This window comes from Dipodomys spectabilis, unplaced genomic scaffold (genome assembly GCF_019054845.1).
Source record: "Dipodomys spectabilis isolate Male_0828 unplaced genomic scaffold, ASM1905484v1 ptg000098l, whole genome shotgun sequence".
Classification (NCBI taxonomy): domain Eukaryota; kingdom Metazoa; phylum Chordata; class Mammalia; order Rodentia; family Heteromyidae; genus Dipodomys; species Dipodomys spectabilis.
The window spans coordinates 13,663,427-13,683,120 of record NW_024870775.1 but is presented as its reverse complement, the minus strand read 5'-3'; the positions used below and the strand labels follow the sequence as shown (position 1 = coordinate 13,683,120).

Sequence of the window (19,694 nt, the reverse complement as noted above, 5' to 3'; positions counted from 1 at the left end):
TTCCTAAGTACCAAATAAACAGAAAGAGCTAGAAGTGGCACTGTGGTTCAAGTAGTAGAGTGCTAGCCTTTAACAAAAGAAGCTTAAGGACAGTGCTGAAGCCCTGAGTTCAAGCCCCAGGGCTGGCAAAAATAAATTAAATGAAGAATGCTCAGGGACAGTGCTAGGCCCTGAGTTTAAGCCCCAGGATCAGCACAAAAATAAATAAAAAAGAAAGAAATGTACATTAAGCTGGGTGCTAGTAGATCATACTTGTATTCCCAGCTATTCAGGAGACTGAGGTCTGAGCATCTTGGTTCAAAGCCAGCCTTAGTAGGAAAGTCTGTGAGACTCTTATCTCCAATTAATCACTAAAAAGCTGGAGGTTGAAGTGTGGCTCAAGTTGTACAGCACCAGGCTTGAGAAAAAAAAGCTATGAGACAGCACCCAGGCCCTAATTTCAAGCCCTAGCCCTGGCCAAAAAGAAAAGAGTCCATTGCTTCAAAAAATGCCCTTGTAATTAAGAATGTTTTTCTCATTTCAGTTCCCTGGGTTCATGATTTTCATTTCTTCCCCTTGCAGTACTTGGGGTGCATTGAAGTTCTGCGCTCAATGAGGTCTCTTGACTTCAGTACAAGAACACAAATTACCAGGTAAGCCTTCATAAAAATGGACTCCTATGATTTTGCCTCAGTAAAGAACGATCTCAGAGTTTTTCAATCTAGCAATTGAGACTGGTGGTGAGTCAGGACTTGCAGTGTCTTAACAGGTTTGTGTGCTAGTTCATCTTTGTGATACATGACATCTAGTTCACCTTTGTGAACATGACAAGATCGCCACGTAGGAAACAACCCTTCCACTGTAATTTGTTTAGTTAATTCATAGAAGTATGGAACAACCTCAATGTTTATGTCCGTTGTTTACATAGGGAACTCTAATATGAGATTGATAATCTAAAATGTACTGCACCGTGTTCTTCTTAAAAAGGAATCTCAAGATGTCAAGAGAGAATTTCCAATGGTAAGCCTCAAGAATGAACTGCGTACAATTGAAAGTGGAAATATTCATAGGTGTAGATAATTTAGGAAAGCATGCCAATTATTTGTTAATGATTTTGAACAGTTTATACATACTCTTCAGTAATAACTGAATTGTAAACTTCTCAAAGGTCAACATATAAGCATTGTTGTAGTAGAGTTTATTCATAGACTAGTAAAGTTCATGCCATTAGAAAAAAGATACCAGTTTCTATCACTTTCTAGAGAATGAGGACAGAATCTGTGAAATAGATGTTTTTCTGTGGCCAAGAAGTTTCGTCTGCTTTGGTCAGAAAATGCCTCATGTACACCTTATTCAAATCACTGTATTGCATATCTTTGAGTTAGAAAGCAATTATTGGGCTCAGGATGTAGCTCAGTGGTAGAGCAATTTCCCAGAAAGTAATTATATGTTGTAATTATCTTCTAAGCAATGTGCTAAGTACCATAATAATACCTCTTTTCTCCTCACTGGAGAAGGTCATGGTTAAGAGTTGATTTTTCTCTTTTCAAAAAGCAATTCATGACATGTGGTTAAGAACATTCTAACACCATTGGTCTACACTTGTAAGAAGTCCATCTCCTCTAAGTTGTAGAAAATGGTTTGTGAAACTTTCAATGGCAAAAGAATGGTCTTTTGAAATGAGAGCAATGAGAAGCAAAGCTGGAATGTTTCTTTGGTTAAGCATTTATTCATGGTACTTGTGAATAGGGCACATGGGTGCAATGAAGTGGCCAATGCTTCATGTGTATATGGATTGTGTGCAATGCATGCATTAGTCATATTCTCCTATGTGGTAGTGTTTTAGTCGATTTTAACTGAATTCCTTTACATGTCCTAGAACTTCTGTGGTGATTTCATGTCACTTAAAATCTGATATAGTTATTGGGCTCTGCTGCTAGCTATGCACCTGTGTCCTCTCAGGCAAAGTGTGCTGTCTGCTAAGCTCAGCTTCCCAGTGTTGAGGAGAAAGATCCGCATGCAAAGGAGTGAGGTGCACTTAAGGGACATAGATTAAGTGTTGTTCTTATCATGTAGTGGTGTGTGGGAAAGAGGCGAGCAAGTGAATAACTCTTGTATTCCTTTCTTGGAGATCTCTGGACTACAACTCAGCTGGACAAAAGCAATAATAACATTGTAGAAGAAAGCAGGTGGGGCAGACATTGGTGGATTTGGATGTTGGATGTCTCAGTCCAGCATCGTTTCATTAGATTTGTGAGAAAGTGAAGCAATATATGATCAGGCAAGTGGAGTATGCCTCACAGACTTAGAAAACTTGGTTTTGAATTCAAATGACACCAGAATTGCCTTGGGTTTCATTGGACTCTGTGTGTGTGTGTGTGTGTGTGTGTGCATGCACGTGTGCACACACATGTGCTCACTCGTGCACACATGTCCACACACCCGCATGCGTAGGCTGTTACTAGAGCTTGAACTCAGGCTTGGGTGCTGTCCCTTATCTTGTTCACTCAAGACTGGAACTCTCCATTTGAGCCACACCTCCATGTCTGGTTTTCTGGTCATTAGAGATGAGAATCTCATGGAGTTTCCTGTTTAGGCTGGCTTTGAAGCACAATCCTTAGATTTCAGCTTCCAGAGTAGCTAAGATGACAGGGTCCAGCCACTGATGCCTGATTTTTCACTAGACATTTGTAAGCTATGTTTGCTTGTCTTCATGATGCTTTTTGTCTCTTGGTTCATCTTTACTATGTGGAATATTTCTTAGTGTAGCTAATTATTCCAGAACATTCAAAGAAAACATTTTGACAAATTAGCCTCTAAAGGAAGTCCTTTGCAGTTACAAGAGTAACCTGGCCCATGCTATAGAAAACAAAGCTGGCTTTTGCTCACAGCCTTCCTTAGATCTGAAAAGGAATCTTACCTGTAGATCTGATCTTTACAAGTAGAGCAGTTGCCTATGTAATTCCAGACGTCATACTACAAAATAAATAGCTCTCATGTGGATTACAATTAGATATGTCAGGAAAGGGAAGGGATTGATTTTTATAGCTTCTTTGAGGAAGGAGAGCACCAGTGTGAATTCCATCTCTTTGCCTTCATGCATTTGGGTAGCTCAAAATGGCTGGCTTTAGGTTTGAGCTTTAAGGGCTCAGTTTGAATATGCTCATTTGCAAGATACTTTGAGCCCAAGCTTTGCTTTTTTTTTTTTTATTGTTATTTGGAAATAAGAGCGTCACAGCATTTCCTAACTAGGCTGGCTTTGAACCATGATCCTCAGATCTTAGTCTCCTGAGTAACTAGGGTGACAAATGTGAGCCACCCAGCTCCTAGCTTCTGAGCACAAGCTTCTTATAGCCCTTCAAAGCAGTAAGGCATGGAGGCTAGGGAGCAATTGTATTTTCACAGATTTGTCTTCTTATGGGGAAAAAATTCACTTGTGAGAGCCTGGTGCTAGTGGCTTACAGCTGCAATCCTAGCTACTCAGGAGGCTGCGATCTGATGATGGTGGTTTGAAGCCAGCCCAGGCAGGAAAGTCTGTGAGACATCTTCAGTAACTTCAGAAAAATCCAGAAGTGGAGCTGTGGCTCAAGTGGTAGAGTGCTAGCCTCGCACACAAAGAGGCTCAGGGACAGTACCCAGGCCTTGAGTTCAAGCCCTAGCATCTGGGGGAAAAATAAAGTTTTTTAAATCACTGTATGTGCATCTGGCTTTGGAATCATACTCACTTCTACATTCTTGCTCCAGTCTTAACCTCTGCTAGAGAACTTTTGTAGTCTCATGCCTTCTTCATAGGTATTTACATGTAAGATTATGCCAAGCACAGGGATACCTGACATAGGTATCTAGGAGACCAGGATCAGGGCTCATAGCAGAAAGGCAATAGAGCATACCATCATGGCAGCCATGAGAAAAGTATTTTGGAGACCTGGAAGAAGGTCCTTATGGGCCAGGGTGAATCTCTGAAAATTTCTCAGAGGAGGGAGTATCTAAGTTTAGAAATTCTCTCCCAAGGGGGCATAAAACAGAGACAATGACTAGACCCTGGACTGGGCTTTCCAGTCAGGCACAGGATATCTGGAATGTGAGCAGACCACTTCTAGAAAGTCTTCTGTAGTCTCACAGGGTCCTGATAGTTCTTTTCTTTTCTTTTGTCAGTCGTGGGGCTTGAACTCTGGGCCTGGGTGCTGTCCCTGAGCTCTTCCTCAAGGCTAGTGCTCTACCATTTGAACCACAGCACCACTTTCAGTATTTTGGTGGTTAATTGGAGATAAGATTCCCACAGACTTTCCTGCCTGGGCTGTCTTTGAGCTGTGATCCTCAAATTTCACCCACCTGAGTAGCTAGAATTACAGGCGTAAGCTACCACCGCCCGGCAAATCCATTTTTGGGGGAAGGAGGGCTGGATTTACTCTTCGAAGTCCCACAGGGCCAGTCTGAACCCATGGAAAATCGACCTGAACCTCACTGATATTAGGAAACAAGGAAAGCCCTGGGGCAAAAGATCATGGGCTCTGTCCCTCCCAGGGACACTCTATTTTATGTGTTCAGTCCTCCAGCTGTATGAGGAGTGTTAGTAGTTTTATTTATATTTACCCCAAGTGCAATTTTAATATAATTTTATTGTTATTATTAAGATATTGTACAGAGGGGTTAGTGTTTCATAAGTTGGGTAATGAGTACATTTCTTTTTGGACAATGTCACCTCTATCTTCACTTTCCCCCACTTTTCCTTATTCTTGTCCACAAGTAGCACACAGTTCAATTTCCACATAGTACATATAATTTTTTGTACACTAGTGCTGAAACTTGAACTCAGGGCCTGGGTGCTGTTTCTAAGCTTTTTTTTTTTTTTGCTCAAGGTAGCTCTCTACCACTTGAACCAGCTTTTTGATGGTTAAATGGAGAGAAGAATCTCTTAGACTTTTCTTCCTGGCTGGCTTTGAACCACAATCCTCAACTCTAAGCTTCTGAGTATCTAGGATTGCCTATGTGATTCATCACTGCCCAGCTTTAGATTTATTTCTATTTGTGAGGATAAGCAAGATATCACTATAGAAACATATGTCCAGCTGTGGGCAGCGGCTAGGGATCCAGAAGGCATTTCCTTAGTCATACATGTAGGTACATGGGACTTAATCTGCATCTCTCCCTCTCTTCCTCCAGTAGTCTGAGAGGAGATGGGAAGAGGTTGTGAGGGAGGTTATCTAGAGAGCCAGAGTGAGAAGGGCACACAAAGCAGGAAAGAAGAACAGTCACTCCACCCTTTGAGCAGGATCCCCTGTGAGCTCAATCCTGGGGCCCTTTGAAGGAATGAGTAAGAGACTAGAAGCTGGGGCATCTTCCTACTGATTGCCTCCTCTCAGTGGTGAAGAACAATTCTGGCAGTTCAGCGCTACCGTGAGCTGACTGAGAAAGCCAGAGAAGCCGCCAGCAGAGGACTGGTGGCCAGCAGGGACTTGAAGGAGTAGGGCCTTTTTGAAGGGACTGTCCAGATTTCTCACAATGGCCAGGGCTGCCAGAGGACAGCACTGGCTGAAAACATGAAGCACCGGGTCTTTGCCTCCCACGTCTGGGACTTTGAATTGAGTTTTTTGGGTGGAGACCCTTCTGCCCATTGTCTGGGTCCGGTGTCTGGAGAATAGGCTTCTTCCTTCTCTGAGGAAAGCCTAGCGACATGGGCTCTTCAGCTTCCTTATCTGATGGAGGAGGTAATGGATTCAGGGTACCATCGCAGATCTAACCCATAGAAATCCAAGTGCTTCACCAACGTGAACCATTCCTATATGGTGGATCCCTGTCCAGAGAATAGCGATGTAACTTCTATGCTATTGAGAAATTTAGAACTAAGACCTGTCAAGGGCTGGAGCTATACCTGGCACATCATAGGTGCTCAACAAAGCAGATAGGCTCATGATCATAAACTTTGTTTTGCTACTGTCTCTTTATAGATGTCTACATTTGATACTATCAAATACTAATTAATGAAATTATTACTTATTCATATCAACCCGATTAATCCAGGACCTTTCTATCCTAATTGGATGAAAGATGAGTTTGATTACAGGAAGCTGAAGTTATTGAAAACATCTGGGGATGGGACATTCATTTTCACCATCACAAATGTTATTGAATATGTCTTTCTGTGACACTATTGGTGTTAGTGACAAAGAGTGATGGGATAGAGATGGGCAAGTATGAAATCACCACTGGTGTCTCAGGCACTGCACAGAGCACATCATTCATTCATTCAACAAACACTTATGGAACGCGGCTGTGGCAGTGTTTAGACTCTGTTTAGACACTGTGTAGTCACTGTTTAGACCTTGAAAATGAAGTACAAGAGCTTGCCTTCTATCATGGAGAAAAGGAAAATAAACACACAATCATCTATATAGATGACAACAAGGAGCAAAGAATGTCCATCTTTTCTCTGCCATGCAGCACCAGAAGAAACATCTGGAGTGCATTTTATTTAAAGAACCCTGAAACCTGCTAATGCCACAGTGATGGTCTGTGCTCTATAGGATCTCTGGGGCTGGTCCCCAAACACTGAACGTTTATACATGTACCATTTTACTTTTTAGAGAAGTGGTTCTCAACATTGTAGACATCACAATCAACTGAATATTACAACTTGTTTCAATAGGAATTGCTGAGTCTCCCACCCTTACTTTTTTATTTAGAAGGTCTGAGGTAGAGCATGGGAATTTGATTTCTGAGAAATTTACTGGGGATGCTGATACTGTCCTCGTACCCCACTTTGAGGACCATTGTTCTAAAATTCTCTTTTTAACTGTGGAACCATGTGCAACTACCTTTTATGATACCACAGCTTTGCAAATAAACCCATTTATTTATTTTTCTTTAACCGATCCCATTCATCCAGAAATTTTAAAAATGGAGAACATAGATGTCTTGGTGGCTGGGAATGGTTTAAATAGAATCCATACAGCGAGTTGTGGCATGCATTCCCATACTCTCTGTAGAGACCATCTGGCATGATGCGTATTTATAATCCTCATGCCAGAAGCACATTTGTGTCACAATGTACCTCTCTGACTGCTCCTTTTCTGTTTCTGAGCTCACGTAGTCCCAAAATATCATTGCAGAAGGATCCCTTTGCTCTTATCAGAGACAGTTTGGAGCCAGATTATCTTCAGTTTGGTCTGGGCTGTGTAGCTTTCCAGCTGGATGACTTTGTGCATATGACATAAGTTCCTTACATGGCGGTTTCCGTCTATACAATACAAATCATAATGGTACTTCTTCCGAGGGTTGAGAACGTATTGATATCTAAAATTGAACATTTAACTTCTTGTCTAGCACATGAAAAGCCTCACAGATGAGGGCTAAGATCAGCAGTTGAATTTTAATTCTACCTTCTCTACATTAGTAATCTCATTGTTTTTTTAAAAAACACTTCCAGGTGATGAGTTACTGCTCTGTGCCCCCAATGTGAATTTCTTCAAGCCTGGGCCTGTTTATACTAGTGCCTGCAGGACAGATGCTTCCTGGGACCAGTTACCTGTTAATGCCTCAGTCCTGCACCTGTTCTGTTTATTTACTCCTGTCTCATCTCAAGCTCCATATTGAGTTCAACTCACCTCTCCTCTGAGATCTTTTTATTTTTATTTTTATTTTTTTTTTGTCGGTCGTGGGGCTTGAACTCTGGGCCTGGGCGCTGTCCCTCAGCTCTTCAGCTCAAGGCGAGCGCTCTACCATTTGAGCTACAGCGCCACTTCCGGTTTTCTGGTGGTTTATTGGAGATAGGAGTCTCACGGTCTTTCCTGCCCGGGCTGGCTTTGAACCACGATCCTCAGATCTCAGCCTCCTGAGTAGCTAGGATTACAGGCGTGAGCCACCAGCGCCCGGCTTCCTCTGAGATCTTAACTGTAATCACATCTACGTACATTCATAGACTCAAAACCTAGGTGTCACTTTGTCTCCTCTTGCCAGCCAGGCACCAGTGGTTCACATCTATAATCCTAGCTACTTAAGAGATTGAGATCTGTGGATCTCGGTTTGAAGCCAGCCCAAGTAGGAAAATCCGTGAGACTCTTATCTCTAATTAACCACCCAAAAGCCAGAAAGAGAGCTGTAGCTCAAATAGTAAGAGATCCAGACTAGCAAAAAAGCTAAGGGACAATGCCTAGTCCCTGAGTTCAAGTCCTCCCCTCCCCCCACAAAGTCCCTGAGTGTTCAAGCACACACACACACACACACACACACACACACACACACACACACACACACACACACAGTTCTTGCTTGATCTATCCAGAATTTCCTTCCAAACATAGTACTCATACCTCTGCCCAATGTTTCCTTTGTATGTTTTCATGGTTCTTGGTCCACATCCTCAAGCCTAAATATTCAGCCATAGACATAGTTACTTCTTTTTCTCCAAGCTACAAGAACACGTAGTCTGAATTCAGACTACCTGGAGAATTTTACCTCCTTGCTCATTGAATTGGACATTAAAAGACACAGACCATTTGTCATCTATCCTAAAATACCATCTACTGTAAAACACTTCATTATTTTATAACCACTAAAAAAAGAACAGTGCCTATTAAAAGCTGACACGAAACTTTTTTTATAGCACTTGGAATCAATTTTTGTGTATTGAAAAAACTATTTTGGATTATTATAATGACATGAATTTATGTCATTATAGCACTTGGACATCTGTTAAGAAGAAAAATATAACCATTATATAAAAAAAGGTGTTCTGAAAGCTTCTTTAAATTCAGAATCCAAATATACTGAATCATTTCTTGAGTCAGAATCATTGTTAACTGTGTCTTCCCTCCTCAAGCTCTGTCATCCTTTAGACCACTTCAAGAGCTTTGGAACTCAATGACACTGGACTTAGAAAAAAGTTACAGAAAATACCCAGAGAAGGTTTTACAAATTGATTCCATCTGTACATCAAAAGTTTAAAACACATCACAGTCTGGATGTGTTTCCCAAAGGTTGTTTAGTTCAGGGTTATAAAAATTCCATTAATGTACATTTTTGTATCTGAAGATTGAAGACCAAAACTTGTATGGAAAACCCCAGAAATGCAGAAAAGTCTGACAAAACTCAATAGACAAGCTAATGGCCCATGCCTGTAATCCTATCTACTCAGGAGTCTGAGATAGGCTGAAGCCAGCTCAAGCAGGGAAGTTTGTGAGGCTCTTATCTCTAACCAACAAAAAGACTGAAGTGGAGCTGAGATTCAAATGGTAGAGTACCAACCTTGAACAAAAAAGTAAGTTCAGTTCCCAGGCCCTGAGTTCAAGCCCTAGTACCAGTACTCAGCAGACATTCTTGATTAAAAACTGTCAAAATACTAAGAAGAGAACAAAACTTTAGTCTAATAACAGAGCAGCCATTAAAACCTACAGTCAACAGCATAACGGTTCAAACAATATTTTCCCTCTGAAGATTTGGAGTAAGGTATAGATGTCTATTTTTACCACTCCTACTAACATGGAACTAGAGAACCTAGTCCATGCAGTAAAGCAAGAAAAAAACATAGGCCATACTAAGTTGGACAAGAAGAAATAAAGCTCGCTTTGTTTACAGATGATGTGATCATCCACATAGAAGATCACTGTTGAGCTGCATAGAAGTTACTAGAATTAGCCGTGAGGTCAGCAGCACTACAAAGTACAAGCTCATTATATAAATGTCTATTGTATTTGTATGTACAAACAGAAACAAATTAAAAATGAAATTTATCAGGGACCATACAATTGCATGAAAAACATAAAACAGTTCAAGTTAAATTTAGGAAAATGTGACTGCATGCTTGTGGCTCACACCTATAGGTCCTAGCTATATTCAGGAGGCTGAGATCTGAGGATTGTGGTTAGAAGCCATCCTAGGCAGGAAGAGTCCATGAGACCCTTTTCTTCAATCAACCACCAAAAAGACTGAAAGTGAGGATTCAAATGGTAGAGCACCAGCCTTGTTTCAAAAAAGCTAGGAGAGAGTTTCCTGGCTCCAAGCTTAAGCCCCATTACTGGCACACATATGCAAAAACATCTAACAAAATACATGTAAATTTCTAGCTCTGGTATTGGTAAACTTTATTGAGATAGCATAAATAAATAGAAAAATCCTGAACTAACCAGAAGATTTGGCATTGTTACAATTTCGGATCTTTCCAGATTAGCCCATTTCCAATCCAAGTTGTAATGAGAGTTCCATAGAAATTCACAATGGTCTTATAAAAATAAAGGACCTAGAATATACAAAATAATTCTGCAAAGCATTAGAGAGAGAACTCACATTGTAGTTATAGTAACCAATGCAGTATAAAGCCAGCAGGACAGACATACAGATGAACGGATCAAAAGCACTCCTGCAGAGGGCAGTCCATTCTTTTTAGACCACCTACCAAGATAACTTATTGGGGACATGACAGTCTTTTTAGCAAATGCTGCTGGGACCGTGGGATATATGCAAACCCCAAGAATAACAAAAACAAAAAAACTTCCATTTGTACCTCAGATCATATACAAGAAGTTTCAACTGACTAATAGACCTAAAGGCAAATATTGAAATTTCTTGACTTCTGCAATAAAATGTGAAAGAATGTTTTTTGTGACCTAGAGCTAGGTAAACACCAATACACTATAAAGGACAATTAAAATCCCAATCACAAAAGTAAAATAATTGACAAGTTGCCTTGATCAAAACTAGAACTTTCCTCCTTGATATATAGTTACACAAAAGAAAAAAACCATGGATTAAGCAAAATATTTTTAAAACTTACATCTGATCAAAGACCTGTGCAAAGAATATAGAATGAAATCTTGAAGTACAATTGAAAAAAAAAGAGACAAGCTGGGTACTGGTGGGTCACACCTATAATTCTAACAAGCTGACCAAACAAAGCGAACAAGCTTGAGGCTGAGTTCAAACCCCATGCTGGCGATGATGATGATGATGATGATGACGAAAGAAACCAACTTTTAGAATGGGTATTTGATTTGAAAAATAGCTCACTAAAGGAGAGACATAAATAGCTTCAGCGGTTTGGAAGAAAATGCTGAAAACACTCACAGAGCATTCTTTTGAAAAGTTGCTGTTTCACCTACATTCTTTTTTCTTTATAGAGCAGGGGATCCAATGCAAGGCCTTTGCAAATACCAGGAAAGTACTCTACCACTGAGCTCCATTCCCCAGCCCTCACATACACTCTTGATTGTTTGAAGATGGAGGCACCCATGGTTCATCCGAGGCTCGAGAGTTGAAGCAAGCCAGTTTAGGAAAGTCTGTGCGACTCTTATCTCCAATTGACCATCAAAAGCTGGAAGTAGAGCTCAGGTGGTAGAGCACTAGCCTTGATAGAAAAGCTGAGCATATGAGAGAGGCCCTGAGTTCAGGCTCTAGTATTGACACGATTAAACAAATAAAAACAAAAACCAGGCAGAAAAAACTAAGAGTGATACTACATAAAATAGCAAAAATATTAACAATTGTGAATCTCCAAGTGATTGAGAAGTGTTCATTCAGCAAATTTGAAAAAATATATTGTAATCCTATTTGTTTTTAAGTATGCAGAAGTGATGTGTAACAAAAATCTAGGCATCAGTAAATCTAGAAGAGTTCTCTAAAGTATAAAGAAACATTCTAAGTGATGAGAAGATATTGTCTCCATTGTTTTCATTAGTTACAGAATATAAAATATGATCCATACTGCAATCGCTTGCCTTTCTGATTTGATTAAATATGGCTTTTAAAATTTTTCCCTGTGCATTTACAAAGTTTTATTTTCTAATTTATTGTTAAATTTTTATTTGTATTTTTGCACTTACGAACTTTTATGACTTCAAACTAGTAGAAAAGATACCCAAATAGGACAAAGGAATCCTACATGTTAAAATAAACTGCCTAAAATCTCTAAAATTTTTGAACCATTTGAGAATAAGTTGTGATCATGCTAAAGCATAATATTACCTGTCTGTGTGCTTCGTGACACTAATAATATTTTCTTACATATTTTGACCATAGTTATCCAAATGCCATCAGTTATTGCAATAGCTGCTGCTGCTATTGTTGTTGTTATTGTTTTGCCAGTGCTGGGAGGTTTTGAACTGGAGGCCTCTTGCTTGTTCAGCTTGCTCACTGTATGCAAGCATGGCTTATTCTCTACCATCCGAGCTATACCTCTATTCCTCCTTTTTTGCTGCTGGTTTTGGAGATGGAATCTTGCAACCTTTTCAACCTGGGATAGCTTCAAACCATCATCTTCTGGATTTCAGCCTCCTGAGTTGCTAGGATCGCAGATGTGAGCCAGGAGTGGCTGACTTTTTGCTTGGGTGTGTGTGTGTGGGGGGGGGGGGGTGATGCTTGGGATGGAACCCAAGGCCTTGTGTGTGCCAGGTAGATGTAGAACTAAACTACACCCCCAACCAAACTTGTGTCCATCTCAAGCGCCATCTGAGTTGGTCCATGGTGCCATCTTGACCCGATATTAGTGATATCTACTTGGATCATTTAGTTAAGATGGTATAATTTTTTTTCTAGGTAGACAGAATTCAACCCATGAGAATTTTTGATAGAATTCATCCCATGGGTTGAATTTCTCTCTTCTTCCTTAGAGTCATAACAATTTTCTCATTAATCTCTTTGGATTTTTTTTTTACTGAGGAAGAACTAAGTCTAAAGCATCTAAATGAAGTTGGATCAAGCCCAATGACTTTGTCAATGTGAGGTTTGAGTTTCCTTTTGAAGTTCCCTGGAAAACCCTATGAGAAGCACATCAATCACTGCCTAGTAGGTGCTCAGCTAACACTTGCTGAAATCTTATGTTTTTTAGAAGTCCAGAGAAATAACAAAGCGAGGCAGCAGAGAAAAATTGCTTGGAGTAGTGAGGAGACTACTTGGAAAGAAAACAAAGTTATTAAGTCATTCTTTCCTCCTTTCTGTCCATGGGACCTTTAATGAAACCCAGTACATCTCCATGTGCTTAGCAGGGAGGCAGTTACTTAGTTTAGAACACATGGCTTCCTTTGTTTGGCCCAATGGTTTGGTGCATTTTATCCAGTTTCCATTGACTACTTTTGACTACAAGTACTACATTGGAGACTTGTTGGATAACTTAAAGGTTAGGAGCTCATAACTTCTTTTGAAGTAAAAGTAAATTCAATTAACCAATCAGAAATTTTTTATCATTTAGCTAATGCACCTTACTACTTAAGATATTAACTAAAAGAAGTACATATTGTTGGATGAGCATGAGTCTGCCCCCTTTATGGCTTGTATTCTTTTTTTAAAAAATTAAATCTTATCTGTTATCTGTCTTTCTACCTTATTATCATCTATTATCTGTCTGCTTCTCTATACACTCATCACACCCCCTCCCACCCCCCCCCCCTCCACCCAGGGCCTTGCACAGCTGAGTAAGTGTTCCACTACTGAGATAGTGCATGGGCCTCATGTCTGCACACTGCTTGTGGTGCCCAGAGCTGGCTGGTGGCCTCATGCTGTGGAGCCTCCTCTGGTGCAGCTTATGACATAACTGTCCCAGGGGCTTGAGCACCTGCTTTAAGAAGCATCCACTGTAGAAATGAGCCTGGGATGCTGTGCATTCCTTTTAACATCAGACCTTCTCCGTGGAACATTTAGGATGCTTTCATCATCCCTTATCTTGTTTTCTTCTGCCTCATTAAAACGTTCTACAGTGCCTCAAGACCAGAGTCCGGTAGAAATCGCCTCATCTGGATGCCTGTCTGCACATAACCCCAGGGCAGCTATCAAAGCCATGTCCTGGCCTCCCATAGGACAAGAAGTCTACATTTGTGTCCAGCCTTGGGCATTCCCAAAGGCTCATCCCACTTACATTCTTTCTTAATCCTTTCCCCTTCCAAGGATCTGTGAGATGCCTAGGTAATAGGGAAGGGGCCTTGGATCACACAGCCTATAGCCTGGTGTTCCTGGTATCCAAGGGAGCCTGTCTCCCTGACACCTTACTCTTCCCTTGAGTAGAGGTATTCATTTATTCACTTGGCAGTTTTAGAGCTGCTCAGGTATAGCGACAGCCTCAGTGGACGCTGCCTGGACAGCTAGGGCAGCAAGCACTGTAGGTAAGGCCCTTGTGGGGCGGAGCAACAGGCCTGCCTCTGAGGCTTCAGCCTGGCCATGGTGGGCCTCGGGACCAGCTTCTCTGTGCATTTGGGGATGGTCAGCTGATTCCAAACATACAGGCACTCGATGCCAGGAGCATGCCACCTAACATTGTGACAACCAAAATTGCCCCCAGACAAGGTCCTCCTGGGGATGGAAAACACTGGTGCAGTGCTGGGAATGTAGCCTAGTGGTAGAGTACATGCCTAGCATGCATGAAGACCCGGGTTGGATTCCTCAGTACCATATACACAGAAAAAAAAAGCTGGAAGTGGTGCTGTGGCTCAAATGGTAGAGTGCTAGTCTTGAGCTGAAGAGCTCAGGGACAGCACCCAGGATTAGAGTCCAAGCCCTACAACCAACCAAAAAAAAAAAAAAAGAAAGAAAGAAAAAAGAAAAAAACCCACTGGTGTACACTAACCTCCCCATTTTAAAAATAAATCTTATTTCATGTAAAAGAAACACATACAGGGGGCATAGAAATGGAGGGTCAAGGGTTAACAAATGTAGCAATGGTACTGGCTAGATGCTATGTTGAAAATTAACTATATAACTTGTGGGTAGGGACAGGAGGGAAAAACTGGTAGAAAATAAAGGAAGGGATAACATTGTCCAAAAAGAAATGTATTCTTTACCTGACTTATGTAACTGTAACCTCTCTGTACATCACCTTTATAATAGCAATAAAAATATTTTTAAAGAAGCACATACATATTCAATAGAAAAAATTTTAGAAAGCATAGCTATGTGAAAGTGGAGGTGGAATTTTCCATAAATTTGCAATCATATTTCTTACAAAATCTTATACCTTGTGTTTGTTCTTTCTTCCTTCCTCTTTTCTTTCTCTTTCTCTCTCTCCCTTCTTTCCTTCCTTCCTTCTTTCCTTCCTTCCTTCCTTCCTTTCTTCCTCCCTCCCTTCCTTCCTTCCTTCCTTCCTTCCTTCCTTCTTTCTTTTCTTGTTTAGTCCCAATCCTGGGGTTTGAACTGAGGGCCTGGCACTGACCCTGTACTCTTGCTCAAGGTTAATATTCTACCACTTGAGCCATAGTTCCATTTCCAGCTTCTGTAGTGGTTAATTGGAAATAAGTCTATGGACTTTCCTGTTCATGCTGGCTTCAAACTGTGGTCCTCAGATATCAGCCTCTTGAGTGGCTAGGATTACAGGTGTAAGCTACCAGTACTCAGCTCTTTGTTTTCTTCTTCAATGTAATACAAAGTAATCACCTTCCTGTATGAATTCAGTCTTAGGTTTTGTATATACATCTGTTCAGATGTTATGAGTAGAAATCAGTTTCCTAGCCTTTTACAATTGATAGGCAGTCAACAAAGTGTAGTGCTCACTTGGGGCCACATTGGATAAAGCTCCATTATAGTTTCTAGAACAGCCAGCCCAGTCTCGTTAAATCTCCTTAAATCTTGGTCTCCTGAGTAGCTTCCTATAATCCTATCTATTCAGGAGCTGAGCCAAGTGGGCCACTGAAAGTGCAGCTATAGGATGTAGGAACCCAGAACCTCTCTTTCAGCATTGTCTTTGGCACATAATAATAATAATAGTAGTAGTAGTAATAGCTGTGAATAAAGTCCCAAAATATAAACTTTCAGTAGCTTCTGATTACAAATGATGTTCTTGTTTCCTAGAACTTTTTTAGAGATCATTTTTCTTGAGACCATAATGTCTTGAATGGATCAACATATGGTCTTTTTGTGGATATATTAGTGTTGGGGGCCAGAATTAACTACTAGATTTCCTCCCTTCCCCTCTTTCCCCTCCTCCCCTTCCCCCATCCCCTCTTTTCCCCTCCCTTCCTCTTTTCTTCTTCCCTCATTTTCTTCTTCCTCCTCTTCCTCTTCTTCTCTTTCTCCCTCTCTCTCCAAGCATACACACACACACACACACACACACACACACACACACACACACACACATGCACACACATGCATGCATGCTAGAGTCCATGTGTTTCTTGAGACCATGTCTGGAATGAATCAGAAGGTATGATCTGTATGGAATATCAGTATTCTTTCTCTCCCCCAACTTTCCATCCCCTCACTTTCTCAGTTCTGAAGGAGGATGTGCAAAAACAGCTTTTATTTGGATATTGATGATAACATTCATAGTTGACTAGTGCAATATTAATGTTTAGAAGTTGAAGATATTTATAGATGGTGCCATTTTATCTTCTTAGGTAGGATTTCTTGCTATCCCTTGTATGGGCTGAGGTCTAGGTAATGAGGCAGAAGCCCCTTGCTTCAAGACTGGGAATGTGGTTCAGGGACCCCAGGGGTCTTTACTGAGGAGGATGCTCCTGACTCTGCTTCTTACCAGGGGATGGTGAAGCACACTCAGGCCTTGTGGGAAATCCTCAGTTCTTTTTTCTTTTAAATTAATTAATTTATTTATTTTTGTCCTTTGTGGGGCTTGAACTCTGGGCCTGGGTGCTATCCTTCAGGTCTGCAGCTCAAAGTGAGCGCTCTACCACTTGAGCCACAGCGCTACTTCTGGTTTTCTGTTGGTAAATTAGAGATAAGGGTCTCACAGACTTTTCCTGCCAAGCTGGCTTTGAACAGCAATCTTCGGATCTCAGCCTCCTGAGTAGCGAGGGTTACAGGCGTGAGCCACTGGCACCCAGCTAAGTGTCCTTTATTTTTGAAACATTGGCATGTATCTTTGGGGACAGTTCAGCAGTGTGCAGGTTGGTACCCATGAGAAAGCCTCATGTGGAGCTGAGTTAAACAGAACTGGATGAGAGCTGGGCACTGGCGGCTTATGCCTGTAAACCTAGCTACGCAGGAGGCTGAGATCTGAGGATCATGGTTTGAAGCCAGACTAAGCAGGAAAGTCCATGAAACTCTCATCTCCAATTAACCAGCAAAGAGTTGGGAGTAAAGCTGTGGCTCAAGTGGTGCAGTGCTAGACTTGAGCATAAGAACTAAGGGACAGAGCCGGGGCCCTGTGCTCAAGCCCTAGGATTGGCACACAAAACAAAACAAACAAAACAAGCCCATTAAACCCCTGACATCATGTCTGTGTGGCTTGGATCAGCTCATCAGAGCTGCATTTGAAATCCTCCTGTCTGACCTATTTTAGCAAGCTCTGAGACTCATGGCCCTGCACCTGCCATATCCTGTGGAGAAAGGCTTTGTGAGGACATTGCAATTTCTCAGTGCCTTAGAGATTCCAGGGCAGTGGGAGCTGTCTGGCCTAACTGGCCCGGCTAATGGAAACCTGCTAAATGGCTTAGATGCCATTTTAGAAGGAAAACAACCCAGAAGACAGAGCCTAGCTGTCTAGTCAAGTGTACATGGTTCGAACTTGTGCAACAGAAAGACTTATTTATTTTCAAACATGTTAGCTTAATGTGAATTACAACCCACATTTACAATATGCAAGTTTTCAAAATCCTAGTACCAACGTGAGATATCCAAGAATGAAGAAATGTGAGTGAGTGCCAATGTAGCTCATTTTCCTCTGTGAACTTATTACTCCTTTGAAAATGAAAGCATCTCATAACCTGCAATCCACCTTTGCCTGAATTCTTTCCCTTCCTGGTCTTCACTCTCAGCAGTTTCTCCCAGGACTATTTCCTTAGGAAGTCTCTTGCATATGTTCTCTCACCTCAAACTGCCCTCTGGGCTGCTGGTCTTGGGTGTAGGAGCAGGGGCTCCTTTTTCAGGAGAAAGTAAGGTTTCTCCTGCCATAAAATAAGAAGACTGAGTGCCCAGGTTGGAAGGCATGAAAAGATTGAGGTGGAAACAGAGACCTGGTCCTGGGCTACAATGGGAGATTTGCATAATAAAAGAGCAATGAACAGAACTGACTTGTGAAGGACCCCCACATACCATGTTCAGAGACATGTGTTCTTGCCCACGTTCAGTGGAAAGCCACGGAGGACACAAGTACATAGTCATGAGCTCAGATCTAAGTGTTGGGAAGGTATATTTGGTCCTTGTTATAGATTGAATGTTTGTGTTCCTCCCAATTTTATACATTAAATTTGGTGGTATTTGAGTGTTCACCCTCTAAGAGATAGTTAGGTTTAGGTGAAATCAAAGGTTGGACCTTCATAGTAGACTTGGTGCTCATATAAGCAAAAAACACCAGCTCTATCCCTTTCCTTCTTCCTTTTCCTTTCTCCCTTCTTTGTTCTCTCTTCTTGCTCTTGCTCTTGCTCTCTCTTTCCAAGGGAGTTTTATTCTCTGATAAGAGACCAGCCCGGAGTGCAGCACAATGCCATCAGCACCTTGGACAGCGTCTTCTCCAGAAAGTACTGCAGCACTTAGCTTCCTGGTTCCCTCAGTTCTTCCTTCCACCTACACTCCTTTGAACTTTAGGCTTCCTATGCACCACATCATATCACACCGGGCCCACACTCCTCAGCTGGTCCCTCAAAACCCCTTTCTGGCTCTGAGCCTCTCCAGCTCACCTTTCCTCTCATTATTCCTACTCCCATCTTCATACACAAACCCTACCTGCTATCCAGTTACATGCTTCCCTACTCTACAATTTGGTTCACAATGGGCTGGGAACAGTGATGGCTACCCACTCCGCAAGTGAGTTCCTCCTAACACCCTCTGCTTATCAAGCAGTTGGCCAACACCTCCATAGTAGCATAGCTGCACCAGGTTACCTACTGTTGATCTCCTCACACATCTTCCTGTGCTGGCCTCTTTGCTCCTCAGCCCTAGGTCTTCATGTTTTCATTTCCCTCTGTTCAGACACCTTCATAGCTATAGTGACTTCTATTCATAGCTGTAATAGTTGGGAATTGGATCACATTGAGCACGGCAAACTTCATTAAGGTGACATCTGCTTCCTGTTCTCCTTAAGGTGGTATTTTACTCATGGCAACCATGACATTTGTGACCATGCACGTTTATATCAATTCTTCTTTCTCAACTATTTTCCATTGTAAAGCCGAATGGATCCATGGTTCCTTGATTCTAAGCCTGGCAGTGATCTACTGCTTCTATTGGAGGACTAGAAGATACTGATAAACTTGGCAGCTGATAAGGAGCTGGGGAATTTATGAGGTGTCAGACAACAGCCATTAAGCCCCATGGACCAGAATAATCAGAGTCTCACATAAAAGAACTGAGCATGTGCTACTGCAGCAGACCTATTTTGTTTGGTATACCGAAGATTACTAAAATGATGAGTTTTGCAAAAGAGAAGGAGATGGGTTAGGTGTGTAATTCAGTGTTAGAACACTTGCCTAGCATGTACAGGGCCATAGGCTCAATCCCCATGACTGTAAGAAAGAACAAAAAAGTGGACAAGTTGATTTATGAGATAGCTCCATGGGGAGATGGGAAAGCAAATCTCAAATCTGCCTTCCTGCTGGATATTGGTGGCTCATGTCTGTAATCCTAGCTACTCAGGAAGCTGAGATCTGTGAATTGTAGTTTGAAACCAGCTTACGCAGGAAAGTCGGTGAAACTCTCTTCTCCAATTAACCAGCAAAAAGCCAAAAGTAGAGCTATGGCTCAAGTTGTAAAATATCAGCCTTGAGGAGAAAAGGTAAGGGAAAGTGTCCAGACTCTGAGTTCAGGCCTCAGTACCAACACACACACACACACACACACACACACAC

General features: G+C 41.6%; 1 protein-coding gene across 1 annotated transcript in view; it reads left to right on the top strand.

Moving 5' to 3' along the window:
- Shc3 (SHC adaptor protein 3) overlaps nt 1-19,694 on the top strand; it is a 161,216-nt gene that overhangs the window by 65,125 nt on the left and 76,397 nt on the right. Inside the window, exon 2 of the mRNA XM_042686878.1 lies at nt 562-632. Within this exon, the coding sequence (XP_042542812.1) occupies nt 562-632 (71 nt within the window). The remainder of the gene's footprint in view (nt 1-561; nt 633-19,694) is intronic.